The sequence below is a fragment of the Marmota flaviventris genome, chromosome 17 (genome assembly GCF_047511675.1).
Source record: "Marmota flaviventris isolate mMarFla1 chromosome 17, mMarFla1.hap1, whole genome shotgun sequence".
Classification (NCBI taxonomy): Eukaryota; Metazoa; Chordata; class Mammalia; order Rodentia; family Sciuridae; genus Marmota; species Marmota flaviventris.
In genome coordinates this window covers 52,193,626-52,219,475 of record NC_092514.1, presented here as the reverse complement: position 1 = coordinate 52,219,475, position 25,850 = coordinate 52,193,626, and the positions used below count along the sequence as shown (strand labels likewise).

General features: G+C 46.5%; 2 protein-coding genes and 1 pseudogene across 2 annotated transcripts; 2 read left to right on the top strand and 1 right to left on the bottom strand.

The window, feature by feature from the left end:
* Eme1 (essential meiotic structure-specific endonuclease 1) lies at nucleotides 1-8,077 on the top strand. The gene is made up of 9 exons (XM_027924601.2): nucleotides 1-74; nucleotides 1,410-2,209; nucleotides 2,295-2,422; nucleotides 5,463-5,549; nucleotides 5,647-5,768; nucleotides 5,969-6,086; nucleotides 6,310-6,425; nucleotides 7,021-7,210; nucleotides 7,453-8,077. The coding sequence occupies exons 2-9, from the start codon at nucleotides 1,429-1,431 to the stop codon at nucleotides 7,627-7,629; spliced, it is 1,719 nt and encodes a 572-aa protein (XP_027780402.2). The 5' UTR covers nucleotides 1-74; nucleotides 1,410-1,428; the 3' UTR covers nucleotides 7,630-8,077.
* Lrrc59 (leucine rich repeat containing 59) lies at nucleotides 7,863-19,669 on the bottom strand. Its single transcript, XM_027924603.2, has 7 exons — nucleotides 19,324-19,669; nucleotides 17,584-17,643; nucleotides 15,756-15,914; nucleotides 15,432-15,536; nucleotides 13,220-13,292; nucleotides 10,697-10,870; nucleotides 7,863-9,840 (listed from the first exon to the last, which is right to left on the bottom strand). Exons 1-7 carry the CDS (start codon nucleotides 19,426-19,428, stop codon nucleotides 9,593-9,595), a joined length of 924 nt encoding a protein of 307 aa, XP_027780404.1. The 5' UTR covers nucleotides 19,429-19,669; the 3' UTR covers nucleotides 7,863-9,592.
* A 1,586-nt stretch (nucleotides 19,670-21,255) lies between these two features.
* Nucleotides 21,256-22,322, top strand: LOC114083354 (dual specificity protein phosphatase 1 pseudogene; annotated as a pseudogene).
* The last annotated feature ends 3,528 nt before the right edge of the window (nucleotides 22,323-25,850 follow it).

Here is a 25,850-nt window from a genome sequence, read left to right as displayed (position 1 = left end):
ATCTGCTTCCGCTACCGGGAGATTTATTTCCGGGTTATACGTGCCAGTTGAAAGAGTGGCGCGGGAAGTTGCAGGTGAGCTCTGCGGGATATGGACCTTCCGCGGTGAAGGCTGCGGGCCTGGGCACGACTGCAGAGGGGTTGGTGGCCAGGGCGTGCGGGAAGTTCTGCAGCGGACCGCCGGCCTCCGCGGTGCGGAGCTTGACCCACAGGGGTCCGCCTGTCCCACTCCGTCATTTGGCAGGAGAACTGAGACCCAGGACCCCTCCCTAGTAATATTAAACTTACTTAGTAAAAAAAAAATGCTAGATGGTGCTAAGCGTGGTAAATACATTATTTCATTTAATTCTTTCAAGCCATATTATACTGAAAAAGAAAAATGAGACCCAGGAAGATTACAGGGGTTATTTAGGTCCATACACAGTGTTTGTTCTAAGAATGATTCTTGCCTGTGACCCAGCAGTTCCAGTCCTAAGTATATACACAAGAGAATTGTGAAAATAAACCCACACAAACTTTGTATGTGAATGTTCACAATAACATTATTCATGATAGTAAATAAAAGGAAAGGAATTAAATGTACATCGAGGGATGAATGGATAAACAAAAGGTGGCATAGTCATACAGTGGAATATTACATGAAGCTAAGTGAAAGAAGCATGTCATAAAAGGCCACATATTGTATGATTCCATTTGTAGGAAATATCCAGAATAGGCAAATTTATAGAAGCATTTTTGGTTGTCAAGGCAGTGACTTTTTTTTGCTTTACTAGAGATTGAACCAGGGGTGTGCACATGTAGACTAGTGCTGTACCTAGCTTTTTTATTTAATTTTGAGGTGAGGTCTCTCTGAGCTGGCCTCAACTTGGGATCCTCTAGTTTCATCCTCTCAAAGTTGCTGGAGATATAGTATTCACACCACACTTGGCTAAGGTGATGACTTCTTAATGGCTATAAAATTTCTTTTTGCAGTGATAAAAATGTTCTGGAATTAGATAGTGGTGATGGTTACATAACACTGAATGTATGAAAACCACTAAAGTGTGCATTTTATTTTTGCATTACTGGGGATGAAAACCAGGGCCTTGTGCATACTAAGCAAGCACCCTACGACTGAGCTACTCCCCCTAAACTGAAATTTTTTCTTTTTTTTGATGGTACTTGGAATTGAATTCAGGGTGGACTCTACCACTGACCTACAAGCTTGACCTTTTTTTTCTTTTGAGACAGGGTCTTGCTAAATTGCCATGACTGGCCTCCAACTTGTAATCCTCCTGCCTCAGCCTCTTGAGTTGCTGGTATTACAGGCATGCACCACCATACCTGGCTCATTTATTTTCATGAAGCTTGGTGATAAGAACATGTCTAGTGAACTGAATTGACACTACCATTTATGTCTTTTCCTTTTAGGCAATTAATTTGAAAGCACATGTTGGTGGCTGTAATGAAGTCATTAGAATCCAGTGAGAGTGATTCCGAGGAGTTGCCAACTTTTTCCTTTCTGAAGAAGGAACCATCTTCAACAGAGAGGAGGCAGCCTCAAAGGGCAGAGAAGATTGTAGTGATTGACTCCTCAGATTCTGAGGCCTCCTGTCCTTTATCACCAGGATTGAAAGATCCACCACCTGTCTCAGACACTGATGAAACTCTCACACAAACAAAACCAGTCGGAGTACTAAGTAGTGGAAGTGAGAGCGAAGAGGAATTTGTTCCCCTAGCTGAGAGGCTTAAGTGTAAGTTTTTGACCTACAAGCAGTTGAACTCTGAACACTCTAGTTCCCCAGTTAAAAGTGTTTTGAATCATCAAAATAATGAAGAAGCATCAAGTGACTGGAAAAAACAGCCCTTTTCAAAGATCCCTGACGTTCCCCTCCATGTTACCTTAGAGAGGAGTGTACTAGGTAACCAGGACCCTGTCTTAGACAATCCATGCATTCAGCCTCCAGCCTACCAGTTTACCCACCTTGTTCAGAACAATAGCCTGGAAGTAACCAAAACAAATTCTGATGTCCCCCCGCCCCAGAAGAGAACCAAGCACAGGAAGAATGTTCCAAGAAGAGACTTGCAGAGATGCCAGCTGCAGGAAAAAGCAGGCCGGAAGGAAAGCACCCCAAGACAACAGGAAAAAAAGAAGGCAACGCTGGTCAACAGGCTGAAAGCCCAGAGGCCAGAGGAATGCTTAAAGCACATCGTTGTGGTGCTGGATCCAGGTTCTCCTAGCATCTGTCTTCACCCTGAGCTGAACTGTCTGCTTTCAGGACCACCCACTGATAGGCTCTTTCCCATCTGTTGCAGTGCTTTTACAGATGGAAGGTGGGGGCCAGCTCCTGGGAGCTCTGCAGTCCATGGAGTGCTGCTGTGCAATTGAAGCACAGGCTGTGCCTTGCAGTATCACTTGGAGGAGACGGGCAGGATTGGCTGAGGTAGGGGTCTTCTGGCTAATGGCTCTTCTCCCCTTCTACCTTTTAGGATTACAGGGTAAATAATGCTTTTATTTTAAAGGGTATACATCATTTAGGGCTGCTTCAGAAAAGCAGATGGCATACTCAGTTTAGGATAATTTGAGGAGGATTTAATAAAGAGATTGCTTCCCAAGGCGTGGGCAGGGAACAAGGAAACTACAAGGGACAGCACAGCAGCTCAGGGTCTTGCTAGCATAATTCCTGGCTTCTCCACCTCAGTAAGGTTGACATTTTAGATCTGATAATTCTCTGTAGGGTGGGGGCTGTACACTGAAGAATTTTTAGCAGCATCCTTGGCCTCCACCCACTAGATGCCAATAACACCCCTCCCAGTTGTAACAATTAGAAAATGTCCTTTGTGGGAAAAATCGTTCTGGTTTAGAGGCATTGGCATAGCAGTTACAATCCCTGAGCCTGAGGGATGAGAGGAGAAAGTGGTTAGCAGAATTTTGAAGACATAAAGCCAGGTGAGGTGGTGCATGCCTGTTATCCCAGCAACTAGGGAGGCTGAGACAAGAGGATCACAAGTTCAAGGCCAGCCTCAGCAACTTAGCAAGGGCTTATGCAACTTAGACTCTATTGTGGGGGGGGGGAAAGTGACTGGAGATGTAGCTCAGTCATAAAGTGCCCCTAAGTTCAATCCCCAATACCTACCCCAAGAAAACCCTCAAGAGAAATAGAGAGAAGGCCACCTTCAGAGAAACTATGTCCTCTCCTGAAGAAGTGTAGCAAATGCCAAAGGACTCCACTGGGAGGGAACCAGGGAAAGAAATACCCTGATTTCACACCCTTCTTCCTTTCCAGTCCCCTATTTGGGTTCCCACCTGGGAGCCTGTGAACACGAGGACCTTGTGGTGTCTGTAGAGATCACCTCCTTAGGCAGAGTGGGGCAAGGGAAGATAATCCACATAGGATTCTTAATTCTCTAACTGGGCTTTGGGAAAGGGGCCTGTCTTTGAATCCCAACTTCCTGGTTTTATTGCTGCTACTCTGGGTAAGTTATTTGGGTTACGCATATTTTTGTGCCTCAGTGACCTCATGTGTAAAATGAGGACACTGTTACATCACTTTAGTCCTCCTGTTGTGGGAATTCGGATTACCCAGCACCAGCATTTTGTAGACTTCAGTGTATGTCCCTCCCCACTGAGGATCCCTAGGTTACTATACTTTACCTGTCATGCCTCATGTCTGAGTATGTGCATCCCAGTCCTCCACCCATCATTTTCAAGAGTTTAGAGACGAAACAAGATTTTTTTCCCCCTCTCTTTCTGGATCTCGTAACTTTCTCAGTAATTGAGAACAATAACCCATGCTTTTTATTTGAAGGTATTAGCAAACCCTTGTATTTGTCTAGCACTTTATCCTTTCTAGGCACTCCCGTATCCTCTCTTTGTCTCAGTCTCAGTTATCCTATAAAGTAGGAATTTTCTGCACACCACAGGTTGGGAAACAGGCTCAGAGAATTTAAAAGCCTAGTTCAGAACCACAGCCAGAACTAGAACCCAGAGCTACTGCCATCTACACTTTGCCATCTGAGGGGTCTTGCTTTTGCTTTTAGGGACCCAATCAGAAACCTTTCTGCAAAATTCCTGCTCTGCAGTCTCGCAGTCTCTTCGTTATACTGTTTTGCTGTTGGATTGTTGGCCCTGAAGCAGCCTCAGCTTTGACTGCGTCCTTGCTATTATGAAGAGGAGTTATTCTCACAGAGGTTCCTCTTGTGATTTTTTTCACCCACAACCTGTGTTTATAAGGGCCATTCAACTCTTAGCCTCTACCTTCAAAGTGCAATCGTGTATTTGTTTCCTCTATTCCCCTATTCAAAATGCACACAAAAAATTGGCAGTTGCTTCTCAGCCCCTTTAAATGTGCCAATTTTCCCGTTTCTTCCTCCTCCTCCTCCTTCTCCTCCTCCTCCTTCTCCTCCTCCTCCTCCTCCTCCTCCTCCTCCTCCTCCTCCTCCTCCTCTTCTACTTCTTTTTTGGGGTTTGCTTTCTTTTTTCTTTTTGTAGGGCAGGTTATGATCCACTGAGCTGCACCCCAGTGCTTCCTTTCTTATTCAGTGTTTCAGAAGTGCAGTGCACCAAGGTTAAAGAATTGAGGGCTAGGGAGGAACAGGATCACTAGTGTTGTTCCTTGCCACCTTGACTTCAGTCAAGAAGAAAAAGTTTGGGTGTGGTAGCACATGGTTGTAATACCAGCTACTTAGAGGGTGAGGCAGGAGGATTGCAAGTGTGATCCTCCTGCCTTGACAACTTAGCAAAACCCTGCCTCAAAATAAAAAATAAAATAAGCTGGGTGTGGAGTGTTCATACCTGTAATCTCAGCAATATGAAAGGCTAAGGTAGAAGGATGGCTTCAGCAACTTAGCAAGGCCCTAAGCAACTTAGTCAGACCCTATCCTCAAAGTAAAAAATAAAGAGGGTAGGAATGTGGCTCAGCAGTAAAGCGACCCTGTGGAGTATATAACTCAGTGGCAGAGCACTTGCTAGCATGTCTGAAGCCCTGAGTTTGATACCCAGCACTGAAAAAAAGGTGGGGGCATGCCTAGGGTTTAATCCCCAGTACCCAAAACTAAAACTAAAATAAATTAATAGAGGGCTGGGGATGTGGCTCATAATAAAGCCTTCTGAATTTAATCCTCAGTACTCGGTTGGGGGGGGGTTGAAAAGGAAGCTGGGCACAGTGGCACATACTTGTAATCTCAGCTGCTTGGGAGGTTGAGAGGCTAAGGCAGGAGTATCACAAGTTCTAGTCCACCCTGGGTAACTTAGTGAGACTTTGTCTCAAAATAAAATAATAAAAGAACTGGGAATGTAGCTCAGTGGTAGAGCACTTTCCTAGCATGGGTTCAATCCCAAGAACCACAAAAAAAGGGGGAGTGAGGGGAGAAGGAAACAGCACAAGGGGCAGGGAATTCATTCACCTGGAAGACCTGGGTCACTCATGGGGCCCCACACCTGCTGATCTCCCTCTCTGTCTTGTGTTCTGGGCCCTTTGGCAGGATGAAGAGGACTGGGTGGAGGAGCAGACAGTCCTTGTGTTACTCCTGGCAGAAGCTTTTATGTCCCTGATCTGCAACTTTAAGCAGGTGGGTAGGGCCAGAGGAGTGGGACTGAGGCATGGAACAGAGCAGCCCTCTTACCAGGTGGGAATGTTAATGCACCTGGTAACGCCCCTTCACACAGGGAAGTCCAGGCAGTGCCAGAAAAGGGAAGAACACACTTCAAGGCTTTGTAACTGACGTCACAGCAAGGACAGCAGGGAAAGCTGTATCGTTGGTGATTGTGGATCATGAGAAATGCTTCAGGTTTGGATTTTCCCTGGAGACTTAGTGTTAAATGAGGCAGCTCTTGGGCCAACAAGGGTGAGTTTCTTCACTCCATCTATAAATCACTGCAAGATGATGTCCCTGGAAGCCCTGTGGGATGTCCTGGTCCACTTTTCTTACACTCCTCTGCCTGCGTGTAGTCTGGAGGTGCTGTCCTTTACTTTGCTCCCCTGCTCCAGGGCTCCGAATCCTCCAAGGAGAAGGAAACAGGGAGCGTCAAGTAAACAGGCCAAGGAGAAGCAGCAGAGACGAGAGCCCAGCACAGGGCCTGTGGTGTCCAGGGTAGAAGTGGAAGAGGTAAGAACTTCCTGTTCATGTGGATGCTCACTAGTCACGTAATCCAGTTTGCTAGAGAATAAACTACCCACTAGACACTGCTTTCTATACTGGCCTGAGTAGGAGAGAAGGGATCAAATAAGGAGCTAAGAGGCTGGGGTGCAGTTTCTGTGAACAGTGGGAGAACCACTTCCAACTAGTCTCTCTCTGCCCTTCCAGTCCATCATTTTTTTGGGGTTTCTAGGCGTTGGTGGATCTGCAGCTACATACCGAAGCCCAGGTTCAGATTGTGCAGAGCTGGAAAGAACTGGCTGACTTCGCCTGCACATTCACAAAGGCCGTGGCTGAGGCACCCTTCAAGTGAGTGTCCCCAGAAAAGCCTGCTGCCTCCATGTAGGAACTTGCCTTTGAGGCTAATTCTTGCAGCCATGCTAGTTTTTCCTAGCAAAAACTCAGGAGCCTGAGGCAGGAGGATTACAAGTTTGAGGCAGCCTCAGCAGCAAGACCCTATCTCAAAAAATAAAGGGAGGGGCTAGGGATATAGCTCAGTTGGTAGAGTGCTTGCCTCACATGCACAAGGCTCTGGGTTCAATCCCCAACACCATCAAAAATTAAAAAAATAAATAAATAGGGCTGGGAATGTGGCTCAGTGATAAAGTGCCCCTGGGTTCAGTCCCCAGGACCAATAAATAAAATACTCTCCTTTAGCTTACAAGCAGAAGAATCTGGTACCTTCTATAGTAATGAAAGGGACTAGTTATAGTTTTTTAAGGGAAACCACAACTAACGCTGTGCTTGGAAATGAAGTAATTGCTCAAATCATTGAAGGCTCAAACTGGCCAGATATGACACTGTATCCACCTCCAGGTCACTGGACAGAGTACTTTTCAGTCCTTATTTGAAGGGACAAGTGTAGGACTAATGAGCAGCTCAGCTTCCCAGCTGTTATCTGCAGGACACTCCGAGATGAAAACAGCTTCTCCTTCTGCCTGGAGAGCGACTGGGCTGGAGGGGTGAAGGTAGACCGCACTGGCAGGGGACTGGCACTAGTCTGGAGAAGACAGATTCAGCAGCTGAACCGAGTCAGCCTGGAAATGGCCAGTGCTATTGTGGATGCCTATCCCTCCCCAAGGCTCCTGGTAGAGGTATGCTGCTCTAGGGTCACCTAACCTGCTTTGGCCTCAGAGGGCCCCCCAGATGACTTCCATGAACAGCCCTGTTGAGGACCCAAAGATGCCGTTTGTCAGCAGTGTGGGTTGGCTCAGTTCATGCTGACCCAGAGGGACCCTGGGTTCTCATTCCCCAGACCAAGCCTGCCACCCTTTTGTTCATGGATGGAGGACAGCTGGGGATGGTACAGCATTAAGAGATCATTTACTGCTTTCAGGCTTATCGGCGGTGTTTTTCGGAGCCAGAACGCCAGAATTTGCTGGCAGACATACAGGTGCGCCGCGGGGAAGGAGTGACGTCCACCTCCCGCCGTATTGGGCCAGAGGTGTCTAGGCGTGTCTACCTTCAGATGACCAGTTTGCAGCCAGATCTCACTTTAGATAGTGCTGACTGATGCTAGTCCACAGGGACAAGGATAAAATGCTGATTTCTACCTCCTCAACCTTAGAACCTAACTGGAAGCACCTCCTGAGGCCTAGCCAGGGGGTGGCCCAGTCTCTCCTTACTTGTCGTATTCCCTGTGAACTCAGGGCAGAAGGCCAAGACACTTGGTTCTGCTCTTCTCCCAGCAAAAACAGCTGTTACCCCTGCCCCAGCCAGCCCTCAAAACACAAAAGAACAAAGACAGACCACTCAGACATGGATTTAATAATTGTAGAAATCCAAAAGAATCAGCATCAAATCTCGAAGTCGGAGTGAACTCTTGCCTGCAGGTTGGCTCAGCCACTGAGCTGCCTCAACCGGCCAAAGGAACTATGATAACTAGGCTGACTTCTGTATTTTCATATCTCATTGTTATGTATTATGTGTTAAGTTTCAATAAAGCATTTTATACCAATGGCTCTGGAGCTTGGAGGAAGACTAAGGAATGTGTAGTGATTCTGAGTAAGGTGTGGACCTGCGTGGCACAGCTACCTTGGGGGAGGAGAGAGCAAAGTCCTTTCTTCCAGTACCAAGACAGTCATGAGTGATAGAACTACCCTGGAAGGGGCACTAGGGCTAAAAAGCTGGACTCTGCCCTCCGTCTCTAAACTATAGCAGGTTCTTGCTCCCTATGGGAAGAGGCAAGGAGCTTGCGATTGGGTTTTCAGTGAATGAGCACCAAGACATGGTCCTTCTGATCCCTTCATCCAGCTGTTGTGAAAAGATGAAGCATAGGCAAGAAAATGCTTAATTTAGCAGCCAAGAGAATGGACGGTACTGCCCTAGTTTGTGCTAGTCTTTAGTTTTATGCACCACTTTTCAGCTCCGTTGTTGCTACTTATTTCCCTTCATTTCCTACAGTTTGCATTCATTCCTTCCCTTCTGTTATAGGTCTAGAATCAAACAATTCTGAACCTCAGTGTCTATGAAGCTGAGCGTTCAGGTTGCCTCTGAGGTATTTAATCACACCTAGTGCTAATGGAGCTGTCACAGACAATGCAGCCTTGCAGAGATCCACCTCCTCATTTCCTGGCAATCAGGGAGTTAATGCTCTGAACCTGAGGCAAGGAGCGGGCCTGCTGCCATTTTGTGGAAGCTATTTAAGTTAGGGCAGGACTCCACAGGAGCTGCCCAAGACCCTGATGGCGTGAATAGAGTCATGACTCTGTCTACTGTGAAGTATCTACACCTTGCCTGAGACAGAATTCTGGTGTGAGTTCTGTTCTCTCTGAACTTTACAAAGGAAGCCAAATGATGTCAAGGAAAGAAAGAATACCAGAGTGGGAGTCTAGTTCTACCTTACACTATCTGTGAGACTGGGCGAGTTATGGAAGGCCTCAGTTCCTCTGCCTACAAGCATTACATGGGGCTGAGGGTTGTGAAGTCCCTTTCACAGCCAGAGGTTTTGATGGTCACTAAAATGTTGAATGTCTCAAGAGTTTTTTTTTTTAGGAAATAGGTAACCCCCTCCCCAATTTCGACTGGATTTACTGAATGTGGTGGTCCCCTAGTCCCCAGTAACACACTGCCTCCTGATCTGCCTGGGCTACCCAGGGAGGAATGAAAGAAAGGGTTTGTGACATACAAAAGTATAAATGTAGTGACAGCTGACCATTTAGTAGAAACAAGCCTTGCCTTTACACAGCTTAGTACAATAACTAGAAAAGGCTATTTTCTCTCTCCCCACCCCCAAGCCTACTCCTTTAGGCATGCAGGTAACTATCCCTCCCCACCTCCCATTTCTTCTCATTCCACCAGGGAACCCTGACTAAGGAACAACAAGAAGTCCTACAAAGGGGAGGTCTCAAGTACCAACTGGCAGCCATTTGATGATGGCAGGTAGGTCTGACGCTAAAAAGGTTGTGTCCAGCAGAAGCCAATTCCACAGGAATCCGAGCTCCAAGGCCGGGAGGCAGCAGGTGCGGAGGACAAGCTCACTGCTGGGAGTCGGTCTGCAGGACCCACTGGAGGATCTCGTGGCGGCGCAGACCCTGCACAGCATTGTCGTAGATGGTGTTCACACTGGTGCACAGGGGTTGCTGCTGCAGTGCTGTCACCCGACACGCAACCAGCCCACCGGCCACACACAGCAGCAGCAGCGGCAGCAGCAGCTTCAGCACAGCCCAGGACCGAGTGTGTTTCCGGGGTGGTGGCTTGCGGGGACGGGAGCCAGACTTAGATTCTGGAGAGATAAAGTCACAAGAGACAAAATGAAGTTCTGTTAGTTTGAGGAGACCCACTGTCTATAGTCTATGCAAGTCTCCCTGCAGATAGATCCACTCAGCCACTCCTCGAGACCTGAGGAGAAAGATGTCTTATAGATATTAGAGCTCTTCAAGACTCTGCTACACAGAGACCATAACATAAATGTCTCATCCCTGGGATCTCAAGGGACTACCCTGGAAACTGGAACTCATTCTGCATGACTCCTGTAGCTCAGTCCCCAGGTTCCTACACTCTCCTTAGTAACATGAAGATGGTCCAAGCCCCTTGGGAGCAGGAAGGGCTTATCAGAGGGTGTTCAGCAGGGATAGACTACTGCCCGTTTGGGAACAGAGTCCAGATTTACTAATACTGTGAATGTCATCATTATATAATACACGTATGAAAAACCTAAAAGGTAATACAATATATCACTTGTAAATAGCAATTACTACTGGGAATGTATTATAGGTGACTGCTGTTTTCTGAGATTATATCATTTCTAAATCTCTGCAATGAACACATATTATTTATAATCAGAAAAAATAAAAAATAGGCTTTAGGATGTCAGCCCTAGAGAAAGTGAGACTCCCTGCTCCACGGTGCTCTAGGACACAACTGACACACCCGTATGTGGCACTGGGAAACAAGCCAGCCAGCACCAGCTCCCCCAGAGAGTCCTCCATTCCCCGTGGCCACACTCTTCAGACACCCACACTACTCCCAGGTATGAATGTAGTTTATGTAACTGGTCTGTGAGCTTGCTCACTCATTCATGCCTGAAAACATGCACGTGTCTGCCCTGGGCTGCCACTTTGCCCAGACAGCAAACTTACTGGGGGCTTGATTTGCTTCCTTTTTGGGCTTCTTCTCCTGCTCCCGCTTGGAAGCTTTGAGGGCATCATACTCCTTTCGCCGACGCTCCTTCTCTTCTGCCTTTTCGCGCTTCCGCAGTTCCCGCTCCTGAGCTTCCTTAGCTCGCTGTTTGGCCTCCCGCTTCTTCTCTGCCTCTACAACAAAATATACCCAAACATGACTCCTCTCCCACCAACCCTCCAGCAGCCTGCTGTCCTCAATAATTAAAAGCTAGAATTCAGCTGCCTTTTGCTTTATGTCATGGGTCACATAAGAAATAGAAAAAGGAGGACTGGGGATGTAGCTCGGTGGTAAAGCACTTGCTTATTAGCACTCGTGAAGCTCTGGGCTCCATCACCGCACTGCAGCAAAAACAAATAAAGAAACAAAACCCTCCAGAAATAGAAAAAGGAACCAGCCATCATTCTACTCTCTAGGAAGTAAGCTCTTGCTAAAAATCTCTCTCGGCTTGCTGAAGGGATTATTAAGGGATACCCTGTCCACAGGCAGGAGAGATTGGAGTGAAATAACAAAGGGAACTAAGACAAGCACAGGTGACAGGTCTGCATTCCTCTAGAATTAGGTACTACTTCAGAAGGCAGAGCAAGCCAGCCCTGGTGGTGCACCCTGTGATCTCAGCACATAGGAGGCTGAGGCAGAAGGGTCACTTGAGCCCAGCCTCAAAAAAAAAAAGCAAATGGCAGAGCAATCAACAACCTCCTAGAACTTAGCCATGAAGAGAAGGAACAATGAAAGGGTTGCTCCTATAGGACTGCTATCTTCCCACACTTTAGAAATCAATGTAGCATGGGGAGGAGGGCAAGTAAGAAGACCATGATCACTCACATTTAGAGTTACAGCTAACAGCAATGTTTTTCTAAAGTGACAAATGATTTGTCAGTTATCTACCAACTTGGGAATCTATGTTCCATTTGCTTAACAGCTCAAGTATGCTTACATGTGGCACTCAACTTCCAAATTACTGGGTTCTAAGACTGCATTTCCAAATCAGTTATTTGGAAGCCTAAAATACATTTTTTCCAAAGCCCGAATGCCACAAAATGGTAGTTAAATGTCCTTTTAGGACTTTAAAGCCTATCTGAATCATAATGTAGCTGAACAGCAGTACTGTAAGTACGAGAGCTTTCCACTGCTTCTCTACAGCCACACCAGCTCCACATTCTGGCTGAGCACCAAGAATGCCAAGAACCCACTACAGCTAGCTTCAAGAGAATATGCACCATCGAGAAGCGAACCAGAGGGGGTCAGAGTGAACATGGGCTTGTCTGCCATGGTGGCTGGGCATGGAGAAGGGACACTATTACTTGGGCATTGTGAGTTCAGGGACTGCCCGTAGTCAGTACTGCAGGCACCCCTTCTGTAACCATGTAGTCCTTGGTAAGGGGACCAAAAGTCAGCCAGTCAGCAGAACACACTACATGCCAGGCACCGTTCTGAGTCCTTGAGGTGCATCAGTGGAAAAGGCAGGGCAGGTTCTAGCACCTGCACAGACAGAAACACACGATCCATAAGTGAACGCAGTAAAAACAGATAGATGTGCCACCAGGTCAACAGAAGAGGTGGGGGAAGGGTGGCAAGTAGGATGGCTACTTGAGTTTGGGTGCTCTGGCAAGGGTTGAGGGTGACCTTACAGCAACACTGGATCAGACATGAGGGATCACAGGAAGCAAACCAGGAGCCAGCTGAAGGAAAGGAACCAAGCAAAGCCTCTAAGGCAAGGCCACAGTTAGTGTATCCAAGCAACAGAAGAGGCCCCAGTGGCTAAGTTGATGGCACTGCGTGGCAGGCAACATTAGGCCAAGGTGGCCTGTGGGTCCCAACACCTGAATTTGGACTTCATTCTAAATTCAATGGAATGTCATTAGAGGGTACAGTAGCACTGCTTATTTAAAAAGATCCCCCCAAGAGCTGGAGGTATAGCTCTAGGTTAGAGCACTGCCTAGTATGCACAAGGCCCTGGGTTCAATCCCCAGCACCACACAAAATAAATAAGAACAAAAATAAAAAGATATCCCAGGCTGCCATGTGAGGATGAGTTTAATGGATATGGCACATTCAAGTCTTCTTTCAGAGGTAGTGCTGAAGGTAGAGAAAGTGTCACAAGAGGACTTGCTGACAGACTAGATTTGATTACAAAAGAAAGGGACCCATCTTTCCTATTTTAGGTTTGAATAACTACAAAGATAGTGACTTCTTGTTTAGGGGGAAGACTGGGAAAGGGCTGAAGGGAAACGGGTCTGCTTCAGCCATATCTGAGATACCTTTTCTCAAATTATTTTTTCTGAGATGCCTTTTAACCCTCTAAGAATAAGGATGGAGCTCAGTGGAGAAGTCAGGACTAGAGAGAGTCATCAGATAAAGATAACACCATCTACCACCACACTGTCCATCAGCACTCGCTCTTTAGCACAGCACCTGAAGCATAAGACTCAACTGGCTGGGATAAGGACTGGAAGATGACCAGATGGGGGACAGCCACCTACCTCGTTCCACTTCCAGCCGCCGCTGCCTCTCTCGCTCCTGATCCGCCTGCACAGCCTTCATGTGCTGTAGCACCTGTCAGAGGAAAGGAGGGCTCTGAACTACTCCAAGTAGTAACATTCAAAGTGCATGTTTGCTCAGGAAGTCTCAAAAAAGACTGCTTTTTTCAGGATCCCAGATCACCAGGGGCCCTGGCAGCAATGCAGAACTAGATGACTTAATCCCATTTCTGCATCCTAAGTCATTACACCAACCTCAGTAGCAGAAGAGTCATATAAATCCAGTTCACTAAAGCTGCCAGGAAAAATTTTTGGAACACAATATTGACTATTATGTATAGACAGTCCTGCCATCTACAATCACTCAAGTGCATGATTTCATATGATCCTCTCAGAAACTCCCTGACCAGCAGGAACAGCATTCCCTCCAATACACTTTCCTGACCCTCCCCTGTTTTTAACTACTTCGGGAACCCTTCTCCCTGTAATTCCTTGCAACCTGCCTCAGTCGTAAGATTGCAACTATCCTGTCCATAGGTATCCCATGTGGCTAGCACAGAGTGTACGTAACTGGAGGCATTTGATACGTGACACCTCTCCCAAGACAGCTGAGTTGATAAAAATGGCTGCTCAGCAAAGAGGTGCAGGTCTGGAGAAGGGCAAGCACGATGGTAAGGGCATCAAAGCTTCTGTCTGAATACAAAATCTGAATACTAAACAAATGCACGATTACCCAGTTGATCTGGCTAAGAGATGTCCCTTTTTATCTTTTTACAAGTACTGCCATCAGGAGTTAATTATCTGAAAACACAGGTAGTTCAGAAATGGGAGAGACTGCTCCAATGGAGATTATGAGCTCCCAGAGGACAGATTTTGTCCTAGAGACCAGCAACATCATTCTGACTGGCCCAACCCACTCCTCTACAATGCCTACAGGTGTGCTGCAGCTCTGGAGCCAAAGTGCCAGAGACTGTGGCTTCAGTGACCATATCCACAATGCATGGTGCTTCCTGGTCATGTCTGAAAGGGATGTGTGAGCAGAAAAGACCTTTGCACTCAATAAAAACTACTTTTGTAAGCCACAAACTGTGAAATAGCAATTTAATATGATCCAACATATCTGCTGAATGAAGAGCTAAATTATAGTGTATGCACAGAAATGGAAGCAATACCTACTTCCTAGAGTTAGGAGGACTATGAAATGACATACACAAAGCATCTAGGACCAAGGAAAAATCAGTGGTAGCTGCTGTCAGTTTTTAGAATTTACATCACTTCTAAAGCACCATGTTCTCTTTATTTCTTCATAGTACTAGGGACTGAACCCATGGGCACTTTACCACTGAGCTACATCACCAGTTCTTTTATTTTTTGAGACACGGTATTGTTAAATTGCTGAGGCTGGCCTCAATCTTGCAGTCCTCCTGCCTGAGCATCCGGAGTTGTTGGGGTTATAGGTATGTGATTGTGCTCCACAAAATACTGTTCTTAATGAGCAGGGAGGGCAGCACATTGTCATGGTTACTGGCCAAGAGCAAAGTTTGCCTAGTGAGAAGCCTGTAGTTCTTCACTCCTCTATCAGATGACCCCAATTATAATCAAATGCCATGTCTGCACTGGACTTGTCTGTTTATAGGTATAGATTTATAAATCCCCTCCCCAACTGCTGGGGATTGAAAGGTCCTTGAGCATGCTAGGCAAGCACTCTACCACTCAGTTGTATCCACAGACCTAAATTTATAAATCTGAATACCTTTATTAAAACTCACACAATAACTGTTCCTCAAAAGGGTTATATAGCCCCTATCCCTATTTTCCCATTAAAACCAATATCAACATAGTGTTCTAATGCAGATTTTTGGTTTGTTTTCCTCATTTACTCATTTGATTTACTGGGTTTTTTATTTGTTTTTTGCTGGGATGACCCCCAGGGCCTTGCACATGCTAAGCAAGCACTCTACCACTGAGCTACACCCCCAGCCCAGGCCCTGGTTTCTTAGAAAAGGAAGTACTGCATAAAGTAGAAGATGGTGGTATTCTAGTACTTGTAAGGTAAACATAGAAACAAATCTCCCCAGGGTTTAACAGACTAATTCCACTGAGACCTTAGCACTTTAGTCAACAGCTATCAGTGCCCTGGAAGAAAAAAAAACAAGAGGGCGAGGAAGGTCCTAGGGGAACATGGGAAGGAGACACCCAGGAGCCCCGTGCTCACCTTGTTTGCACACTGCTTACACTGCTTCTCATCCAAGCAGTCACCGGCCACTTTGGCCAGGACAGGGTCCAAGGGGTTGTCCTTCAGGTCCAGCCACTTCAGGTTCTAAAGAGATGGGTAAAGAGGCAGACTAAGCCTGAGTTCACACACTGTCCCTCTAGGTAGAAGAGTGGGCAAGAAGGAAGCTCCTCTGTGTTCCACCCCCAGGGATGCCATCTCAGGCCAGCAAGGTAATATTTTTGACTACCTTTCTCAGGGTCATGCACAATCAGTCCCTGGGCCTGGCCATGCCTGGCTGTGAAACCATGGTGTATGGCTTCTTACCTTGAGCTGAGCAAAGCTGACAGGCAGGGTGACCAGCCTGTTGTTGAGGAGATCCAGGTGCTGGAGGTTGACCAGACGGCCAAAATCAGCTGGCAGCTGCTGCAGCTTGTTCTTACTGAGGTCCAGCTTCACCAGGTGTGTGAGGCCACAGAAATCCGACTAGGACCCAGAGAGAGACCACTTAAGCCTGGGGCTCACACCCTTTGGTTTAATTGCCAGGGAGTCCCGAAGTTAGAGGCACCTAGGCATAAATCCCAGCTCTACCTCTTACCAGCTATTTCCTCCCAGCATGAACATGGAGAGAAAACCTGCCATTGCTAGTGGTCGTGACTGAGGCAGGCGCGTAAGACAGCATAGTACCATCTAGCAAAAAAATGTGTACATCCCTTCCTCCTCTGTTCTCCTTCCTGCTCATCTTCCACACTGCTACTAGAGTGACAAGGAACCTTTCTGTCCTCCCACAGCACCCTATCTTCATCTTTCATAGGATCTCTCAAAACACAGTGTTTAAGCCTTGAGTACTCAATCTCAGTCTTGTTACTTGCAGCGCCTAGTACTTTGCACAGGTGCTCAATGAGTGTTCCTGGAATAGCCGGCTGACTGGCTAGGGCCCACCCAGCCTATAACCCAGCTCTTCTTCAGCAAATGCCAAAACATCCCCACATTCAACCTTTTCAGAACCCATCTGAAAGTGATGGCACTAGCTGGCTAATGAGGCACTACTCATGCTCTCTGGGGACTTGTAAATGCCAGGGGATCTGCACTGCCAAGCAAAATGGAAATTGTTGGGACAGACAACAAAACAGTCAGACTGAAAAGTGCACTTGGGGGCGCCGAATAATTCTGGCAACGTGTAGAGCAGGTGTGAAGCTGCAAGGAATTGCTACCCTTCTTTAATTAGAAACAATACTTCCTGGAAGAAGTGGGACCTCAGATGCTTCCTGAACTGTTAGAAATAGTTTTGATGAACTGTGAAAAGATGCTATAGACAGTAAGAGGCTCAGGAGAATGCCAAGAGAGAACTGGACTAATGATCCAAAGAAGAAACTGCCAACTTCTGAATTTGATCCCTAAGCCAAACCCAGTGGGAATCTACCCTGGGATAAAACAAGGAGTGGCATGGCCAGAGAGAAGGGTGGAAGAGGCAGCAGTGACAGCAACACAGGCCCGACTGCAGGAGCAGTGCTATGGAGGAGGGAGTCATTACCCAGCAGAGGCTGAGGGGGCTGAAGGAATCTAGCACCTGCCCAGGAGCAAGGGAGCAAAGGGAGAACTGGGAAAAGTGATGCAAGCAAAATCAAAAGGTTTTGACACAGAATGGATGTGCCCAACAACAACAACAACAAAAAGCAAATATGAAGTAATTCAAGTCTTTGGGAGGATAATGATAAGATAGTCTTATAAAATCACATTCTGCTTTGTGTCTCATCACAAGATGCATGGAGGGACTGGTAAACTATTCGTACTTTCTCTCTGCAATGCAGAGCAACTAACAAAATGGTCTCTAGCCTCCTCTGTGCAATAGGGAGGTAAATTACTTTTCAAAGGAATAAAGCAAGAAAGAAGATGAGCCCTGTAAGTGACCAGCCAGCATCCTGTCGATGTTGTTTTCTGTGGCCTGACTTCCCCACTGCTAGAATGGGCCTGTACCTCAATTCCCTTCCCTCTGAGACAAGCCACTCCATCCATCTCCTCCCCAACATACCCAGATTAGCTGGAGCCTGCCTGTAGGCCAATCCTGAAATTATATCTTATGACCCTCCCACCCCCAGCAACAGGAAGGCAATGCATCCAGGCTCCAGAAGTCATGGTTGCTTGCCAATCTTACCGGTAGACTACTCAGTTTATTGCAGGACAGATCCAGTATGGTGGCCTTTGGAAGTGCAGCCTAGAAGAGATAAGAAAAACATGTCAAACCAACACCTGGAACGATTCAGTAACATCTGCTCATTTTCCAAAGAAAGTTCCCACGATTAAGAAAGGCCTTAAAAAAAAAAAAAAAAAAAATCACTAAAGTACCATGTTCCTGGGGATAAAAGAAAAAAAATGAGCCAGTCAACCACGATCTAGGGAAGAATACAAAGAGGAGGGATTTAGCTGTGGAACTTCCGAGAAAGGAAAACTTCAATTCTTAGAAATTCTCCATAGCACTTTAAAATTCTTCTCTATCACTCCCCTTACTAGGTTTTGGGGGAGGGACTATGTCTTATAAATCTCTGCAATTTACATATTCCCCAATTCAGGGCCTTCCTCAAAGAAGGCACTGAATATCCCATATGTGATGGCCAACTCGTGGCTGAAGGAACAGGTATGCCAGAGTGAATGCCAGAGTGAAAGGAGGCCCTCACAGCCCACCTCAATTTTTCCACAGTGTCCAGATTTTTCCCCCCTGGAGATAATGTGCACTGACCATTGGACTAAACCGTTTCAGAGAGCAGCCTAAGGCCAGACTAAAACAATGTTGACCATCTTCTTGGGGTGGGAAACGAAGTGAACATTTAATTAAAGACCTTGGGCCAACCTTGACTTTTCTGTCAAAAGTCCTCAAAATGAAGTATGACCACCCAAAAAAGTTTTGGATACTACAGGGAGAAAAACACCTCAATAACAATTCCATCTATCAGCACATGCTACCTTCCATGCATTTTACATTACAATTTAATCCTCATAAAAAGTATATGAGATGGAAACTATTAGTACCATTTTATAAATGAGGAAATTTAGACATAAAGGTTAACCAACTTGCCAAGGGCACTCAGCTATTAGGCAATGGAGCTGGGTTATGAACTGAGAATCCCATTCTAGTCACCACATTAAAAGCCACAATAAAGGGAAGACTGGGCCAAGGGTCAAGGGCAAATGTAATTTGTAAAGGAAGAAAGGAAGGAGAGTGTAGGCCATCCCAAGTGAGGCAGGCCAGAAGGGTAGTGGTGGGGATGGGGATCTGGTGGTTTAGAAAAGCAGGGGACGTAGGACCCAGCTCTACAATGGCAACTAGATGTGTGATCTCCTTGGGGCCCCAGGCCTTAGCTTAGGGTGGGGTGGGTAGTCGGCAGGGATTCCTGCCAGGTTCAGGGTCAAGCATGGAGACTTCACCTCTTCAAGGAAGGCTGCCTCGAGGCTGGAGTAGCCAGCTGGGATGGCCAGCTTCCTAGAAAAGCTGGGTTCTGGGCCACACCCAGGTCTATCAGGAGGCCTGCTTTCCCGGATCGACTCATTCATTCATTCATTCTGAAATACATCCAGCAACCCCGTGGCCGCTCCTACCGGGGGTCCTGCATGTAACTGGGCGCTGTGAAAGCCCCCAAGAGGGAGACAGATTCACTCTTGGCCCTGAAAATGCCCAGGGTCGGACAGGCAAATCCTCCCTATCTTCTGGAACAGCGCCAAAGTGACACGTGTACATCCCAGAAACGCTGGGGCCGGACGCAGCAACCCACCGAGCACTTAGCATTCCTCCACCACTTCGTTTTAAAGATGGGAAACTGAGGCTTGAGAAAGGAGGCGGCCCACGCAGTGGCCAGTGCCAAGCATAGTAGGCTCCTGGGCCTTGTGGGGCTATACTGACCAGCTCCTTCACCGGGACCTCATTCAGATCGCTGAGGCTCAGGTCCAGCTCGTTGCCGTCCAGCTTGTCGCGAAGGTTCCCGCCCTTGCTACCGGCCTTGGTCATGATGACGCCGGCTGAGCGGGCCCCGACTGCGGGACTTCGACGGGCAGGGGAGAGGCTGAAAGGTCGCTCGTCGTTCAGCAGAGGCGCACCCAACGGACCACGCCTGCGCCCTCCGCCGCTGCGGCCGCTGCGAGACCGCCGCTGCCCGTCCGCTCGCCGGACGCACTCCGATCCCCGCGCCCCGCTCCCACCGGTGCAGCTGCGACGACGACCACTTCCGTGTCCACGTCACCTTCCGCGGCCACTGAGACGAGTTGGGCCAGAGCGGCCCGAGCGGGTGCAGGCGCGCCCCCTGGCGCCTAGGACCGTGCATGGCGCCGCCTCGGCCAGAGCATTTCGGTAGCCAGAGGTGGCCTGCAGCCAGGCAGGGAAAGTCCATGTTCCTGGAAGTAGCAAGACCTGGGTTCGCAACCCAAACTGACCTCATCAGAGCACCCCCACCCGCTGATTAGGAGCAGAAACTGGGTGTTCTCCAAAATTGCTCACTGTTTTCTTAACCCCAAATAACCATGGACTTCCTGGATTTTTCTTCCTCCCCCCGCCCACCCTGCCTCTGCCCTTGTCTCTGTGGCTTCCATCCACCCTCACCCAGCTCCTGGGATGGTTTTTATGGAAATCTGACCGAGTCTCTTCTTTGCTTAAAACACTCCAGACCTACAGCTGCCTCTGGGATATGAACCACTGTCGTTTCTAAGCTGGGTCTGGCCTGCCCTGTGCCTCCTCGCAAACTCCTGTCCCTGCCTGGACTGGATGCTGTGCACATTTCCTCCTAAGTGGCTTCCAGGCTTTTCCTTCTCCAGCAATAGCTAACTCTTAGTCCTTCAGGAAACCTCCCCTGACCATTGTCTCTCCTTAGGCCTCTGGTACTGCCAAAGGTGTGCAACCTTATTATCAGGGTAATATTAGAGCTTCATATTGAAGTGGCACCCTCTTTCTCCACAGAAAAGCCCTCTTCACTATGGCTGATTTTAGGACTGTCAGCAAGAATCCATTGTAGATAAACTTCCTATTTTCATGTCACCCTGTTTACTTGGCCACTTGTTGAAAAGATACTAGCACTCCAGGTGCTAGACACCCCCTTATTAGTTTTCACAAACGTATCTTGTATATACTTTGAAGAAATGTGCAAACAAGGCCTCTGGCCTTGAGCTGGGCTTCACAGATGTCTACATTTTTAAGATAAGTTACAAATGGGCTCCATGGTAACAGCTGGCAGGGGGAAGAAAGAAAGGGGAGAAGAGGCTCTCCCCTTCTCAGGTGTTGTCCTTGAAGAGTTAACTTGCCCAGAACAGTGAAAGAAAAAGCTGCTTTTATGTGAACTTCTGCAGACTGTGAACTTCTGAGCCCCTCCCCTTACATGCTAGGTATAAAACTCTAAAACTCCCTGAACTCGGGGGTCAAGGGGGATTGATTGATTACAGCAAAGGCTGTACCCTCTGAACCTGGCTGCAGCCAAATAAAACTGTTTCCAGCTATCTTCGGTGCCTTGCCTCGTTTGTCCCTACAACAATATGGCTAAGTGGAACCTCTGGCACTAAACCAACTGAGTATGAATCCTGGCTCTGCCACCTGCTATTTATGAAACCTTATATAATCGTTGTATTCTGTCTTATCTGTGAATCTATGGGAAATGTGAGCCTCGCGGGCGCACAGGTCGGACAGGGTGGCAGAGAGCAAGAGAGGCCCGGAGTCCCGCTAGCACCCCTTGCTAGATCCGAGAGCAGAGACCCAGGGTCGTGCTTTTCCTCGAAAGCTGCCGCCCTGCCCATGACTTCAGAGGACCAAGAGCAGCGAGGACCAGGCACGCTGGGGGCGCTGGGGCCGGCCATGGTCATGGAGGTGGGCACGCTGGACACCGGAGGCCTGTGGGCGCTGCTGTGGGAGCGCGGCGCAGTGCCTGCAGCTGGACTGCAGCTCCTATCTCGCGTTCAATGCCGGCCACATCTCGGGCTCTGTCAACGTCCGCTTTAGCACCGTCGTTCGGCTGTGCCAAGGGTGCCATGGGCCTGGAGCACATCGTGCCCAACACCGAGCTTCGCGGCCGCCTGCTGGCCGGCGCCTACCACGCCGTGGTTCTGCTGGACAAACGCAGCATCGCCCTGGACGGCGCCTAGCGCGACAGCACCCTGGCCCTGGGCGCGGGCTGTGCAAGTTTTCTTCCTCAAAGGAAGATATGAAGGTTTTCCAGCTTCCTGTCCGGAGCTCTGTAACAAACAGTCGACCCCCATGGGGCTCAGCCTTCCCCTGAGTACTAGTGTCCCTGAAAGCGCAGAATCTGGATGCAGTTCCTGCAGCACCCCACTTTACGACCAAGGTGGCCCAGTGGAGATTCTGCCCTTCTTGTACCTGGTCAGTGCCTACCATGCTTCCCGCAAGGACATGCCTCAGGCATCACTGCCCTGATCAATGTTTCGGCCAATTGCCCCAACCACTTTGAGGGCCACTACCAGTACAAGAGCATTCCTGTGGAGGACAATCACAAGGAGGAATCAGCTCCTGGTTCAATGAGGCCACTGACTTAATAGATTCCATCAAGAATGCAGGGGGAAGGGTGTTCGTCCACTGCCAGGCCGGCATTTCCTGGTCAGCCACCATCTGCCTCGCTTAACTCATGAGGACTAACCAGGTGAAGCTGGATGAGGCCTTTGAGTTTGTGAAGCAGAGGCGAAGCATCATTTCCCCCAATTTCGGCTTCATGGGGCAGCTGCTGCAGTTCGAGTCCCAGGTGCTGGCCCTGCACTGCTCGGCAGAGGTCGGGATCCCTGCCATGGCTGTGCTGGACCGAGGCACTTCCACCACCACCATCTTCAACTTCCCTGTCTCCATCTCCGTCCACTCCACAAACAGTGCTCAGCTACCTTCAGAGCCCCATCACCACCTCCCCCAGCTGCTGAAAGGCCCTGGAGGTGGGGAGCTTCCATCCCACCAGGACTGCAGACTCTTCCTCCAGAAGAGAGACAGTAACTCCAGAGTTGGGCTTGTGGGTGCTGGTCCTTATTTATTTAATTTCACCCAAGTTCTCCTGGGTTTTGAGCAGTTGCCATGGTGAATTCAGCACTTTGCGGACCAATATACATCAAGTCCCTCTGACAAAACGGGGCAGAAGATAAAGGACTCGTGGGTGAGCTGCTTTCTTTTTGCTTGCCTCCGTTTTTTCTAGAAACTTGATGCTTGACATACCTACCAGTATTACCATTCCCGATGACATATATGTAAGAGAATATACCTTATTTATTTTCCCGTAGGCGGTCTGCCTTCACAAATGTCAGTGTCTAGTCCTAGAAGAACCAAATACCTCAATTTTTGTGTTCAGTACTGTACTATCTTGTAAATAGATCTGAGCAGGTCTGTTCTCACTGGTGGAAAACACAAGTTTTGGTTTATTTAGTTGCCAACAGGTGTTTGCTGGTTATTTATGACCTGAAATAATATATTCCTTCTTCTAAGAAGACATTTTGTTACATAAGGATGACTTTTTTTATACAACAGAATAAATTATGTGATTTCTATGAAAAAAAATGTATCTAGATGATACACTTTGAGGAGGATTGAATGAGTAAAGCTCGTGACAATTAACTGTTTCTTCAAAAATACCAATGAGTATTAGCTATAATTCTCCATCTACTTTAGTACACTTTGTGTCTGTCCATAGTGGGCTGTGAGGGCAGAGACTGTCTTAATCATCTTTGTATCCTTGGAGTCTGAGCCACCTATGTATGCATAGGAATTACTCCTTCAGATGTCTGTTGAATGAATGAATGAGATGCTTTTCCCACTCTAAACCTCAGTTTGTGTTAAATCACAATTGCAAAGAAAAGACCATTGACTCCAATTTTAAATCAAATTAAAGCAAGCTTGAAATTCCTGCCAGGACTGTCTCTCCTGAAATCCTTGGATTAAAGAACAGTACCCCAGCTCTCTAGGAGCACAGTTTTATAGCACAAAAAGTTGCAAAGGGGGGGGTGTATTGAGAACTCTCAGATAACAGGATTTTGACAAGCATAATACAAAGGCAGGTAGTAGGTTAATGATCTAAATGGTCTGACATTTCAAGTTAGGGAGTAAATTTAGATCCCAATACCAGAATTTATGAGGTGCTGCTGATAACTATTATTATTTATCTTTAAATGCCAGGAGTGGCTATGTTTTGGTTTAAACTGTTTTTTTTTTTTCCCTTAGATGTTTAAGATGAAGCAAGTCAAACTGACTTTTGTTTCTATCTATTATTAAGAGTCAGCTAAGTTTCCATGACAGTCACTCTTGGGGGAACTTGAGAGCAGTTTCTTAGTTCTGCTAATGCCATTTGCACTAGTATGGGTCCAGGTCTTGCTGACCATGTGGCTTCCCTTGGAAGCACCAGGGATGTCTCCCTTCTCCAATAACCCTCCTCTTCATGGTAAGTGCCTCCATTGGCTTTCTGTTCTCCAGTGGTCTCATGAATCTCCCTGATTGGGAGGTTATGTGGCCCAGAGTTGCAAAGCTCTTTAGAGAAGTTCCCTGTTCCCTGGGTTTTAGACTGACTCAGAAGGCAAGAGCCAAATATTGGTTCTTGGTCCCTTTTAATTTAACTTTAATTTTGTCTTGATCTTAAATATCTAGCAAGTCAATCTCACCAGTCTTAAATTAAGAATACTGGGCTTTAATTTTAATGTCTATAACCTTACAGTCATTTATCCCTTTTTATTAATTGGAGTCTGTACTATCCTATCTGTCCTTTAAGTGATGGCTTATTATCTTAAAGTAACCCAGGTTGTGTGTTCTTGAATCAATACCTCTGTAAAACATTAACAGCAACATTTAGACCATTTATAAGGAAAATACAAAATAAAATTAACAAGAGTAAAAACATATTTATTTTGTGTACTAACTACCTTGAACTTTGACTGAGTTATATTAAACCCTGCTGTGCCCCTCCCCTGACTCAGGCAATGGCAAGGCCCTACTGAGGTGGATGGCGCAAGGCGTCCATCCTCTGGAGGAGCGCAGTATGTTTCTGGGAATGGGCTGGTTTGTTTTTGTATTCCTTTAATAAGTATAGTTGCAACTTCTCATATGACCATTAAGTATGAAGGAAAAAACATGACTTTCCCAATTAATGCAACTACTTCTAAGAATAGATCTTTTTGCTCTAAATGCAATGATTCAGTTGTGGAGCGTAAATTGTTAATGTCTAATGAAAAACTCCCTGTATTCCTGTCAAGGAAGTTTTTGAGAAATTAAATTAAAATCTAGAGAAGAAGAATTAATGTTAAGAAGACAGATTAGTGCTTAGTACTGGGCAACTTGTTCTTGTTCCTGTGCACAATGGTTTGTGCTCTTACTCTTGTTTGATTAAAATTAATAACAAGTTAACCACTTGCCATAACCATGGCACCGGTTCCAGTCAGTAAGTCAAGAAAGAATAGTCAAGGTATAGGCCAATAGTTGGGACATTTCTAACTATTATTAAAAGTTAACTAAACAGAAACAGCTCAAAGCAAAACGCGAACTGAAAGGAAAAATGCTTGCTTATGCATAAGCCAAGATACATTATTCTATTCTAATTGTAGCTACGTAATATTTTGTTTCTTTGAATAATGATTCCTGTTTTGTAACCACAAAGTACTGTGAGCCTGCCAAAATGAAAAGTATGTATGATCAACTTCACAAGTAAAGATTGGGATCAGCACCTTCACTTTGGTGTCTGTGTTGTTTCTCCACCCCCCTTTCGCCAACTCCTCACCATCTCCTGAGACCCCCTGTTGGAGCTGGACTCTGACAAAACCCCTGTTTGAGATCCTAGTAATCTTAACAACAAAAATTAATCTTTTGAATATAACTTTAAATGAACTGAAGTCTGGCCTGCTGTGGAGTCATTCTGACATGTAGTAAGATGGGAGGCAGAGACTTATCTCAGGTAAGGCAGGGCTCTTTATAAATCTTAAGTAAGGTGTTCTAGTTCTGAAGCTGATTTTTGTTTCTTAAATATCATTTATAAAGTTTACATATATATTTTTCAAGGTAATATGAATATTAGCTAACACAATATGATATTACATTTAAAACATGAATTACAGAAAGGCTGGCAGCTTTTAAACTTTTATGGAAAAGTTGCAAAATGTTTGGGTTTTATAATATTAACCTTTACATACATTAGGCTCTCATTAAATTAAAAATACATTTAAATTTTACCCCAGTGTAAAAAGTAACATAAAAACTTTATATCTTATTGATAACAGGTCCAGTTATAGAACAGTAAATGGTATAAATAAATCTCCAAAAAAGTTTATTATACTTATAAGCCCAAAATTACTATACAACTTTAGTTTGGAGAACACCAGCTTGATATAATGTTATTTTAAAGCTTCTACCTTAAAGATTTGTACACCTGGAAGATATGAACATATTTAGTACACAAATAATAGTAATAGCACCATAATTAC

Bases quoted from the DNA above. Each gene is read 5' to 3' on its own strand.
- Eme1 (XM_027924601.2), top strand. From the start codon at position 1,429: ATGTTGGTGGCTGTAATGAAGTCATTAGAATCCAGTGAGAGTGATTCC. The intron at 6,426-7,020 runs GTGAGTGTCCCC...TGTTATCTGCAG, and splicing joins GTGGCTGAGGCACCCTTCAA to GACACTCCGAGATGAAAACA. The intron at 7,211-7,452 runs GTATGCTGCTCT...TACTGCTTTCAG, and splicing joins CCCCAAGGCTCCTGGTAGAG to GCTTATCGGCGGTGTTTTTC.
- Lrrc59 (XM_027924603.2), bottom strand. From the start codon at position 19,428: ATGACCAAGGCCGGTAGCAAGGGCGGGAACCTTCGCGACAAGCTGGAC. The intron at 17,644-19,323 runs GTCAGTATAGCC...TATCTCTTCTAG, and splicing joins AGGTCCCGGTGAAGGAGCTG to GCTGCACTTCCAAAGGCCAC. The intron at 15,915-17,583 runs GTAAGATTGGCA...TCTGGGTCCTAG, and splicing joins ATAAACTGAGTAGTCTACCG to TCGGATTTCTGTGGCCTCAC.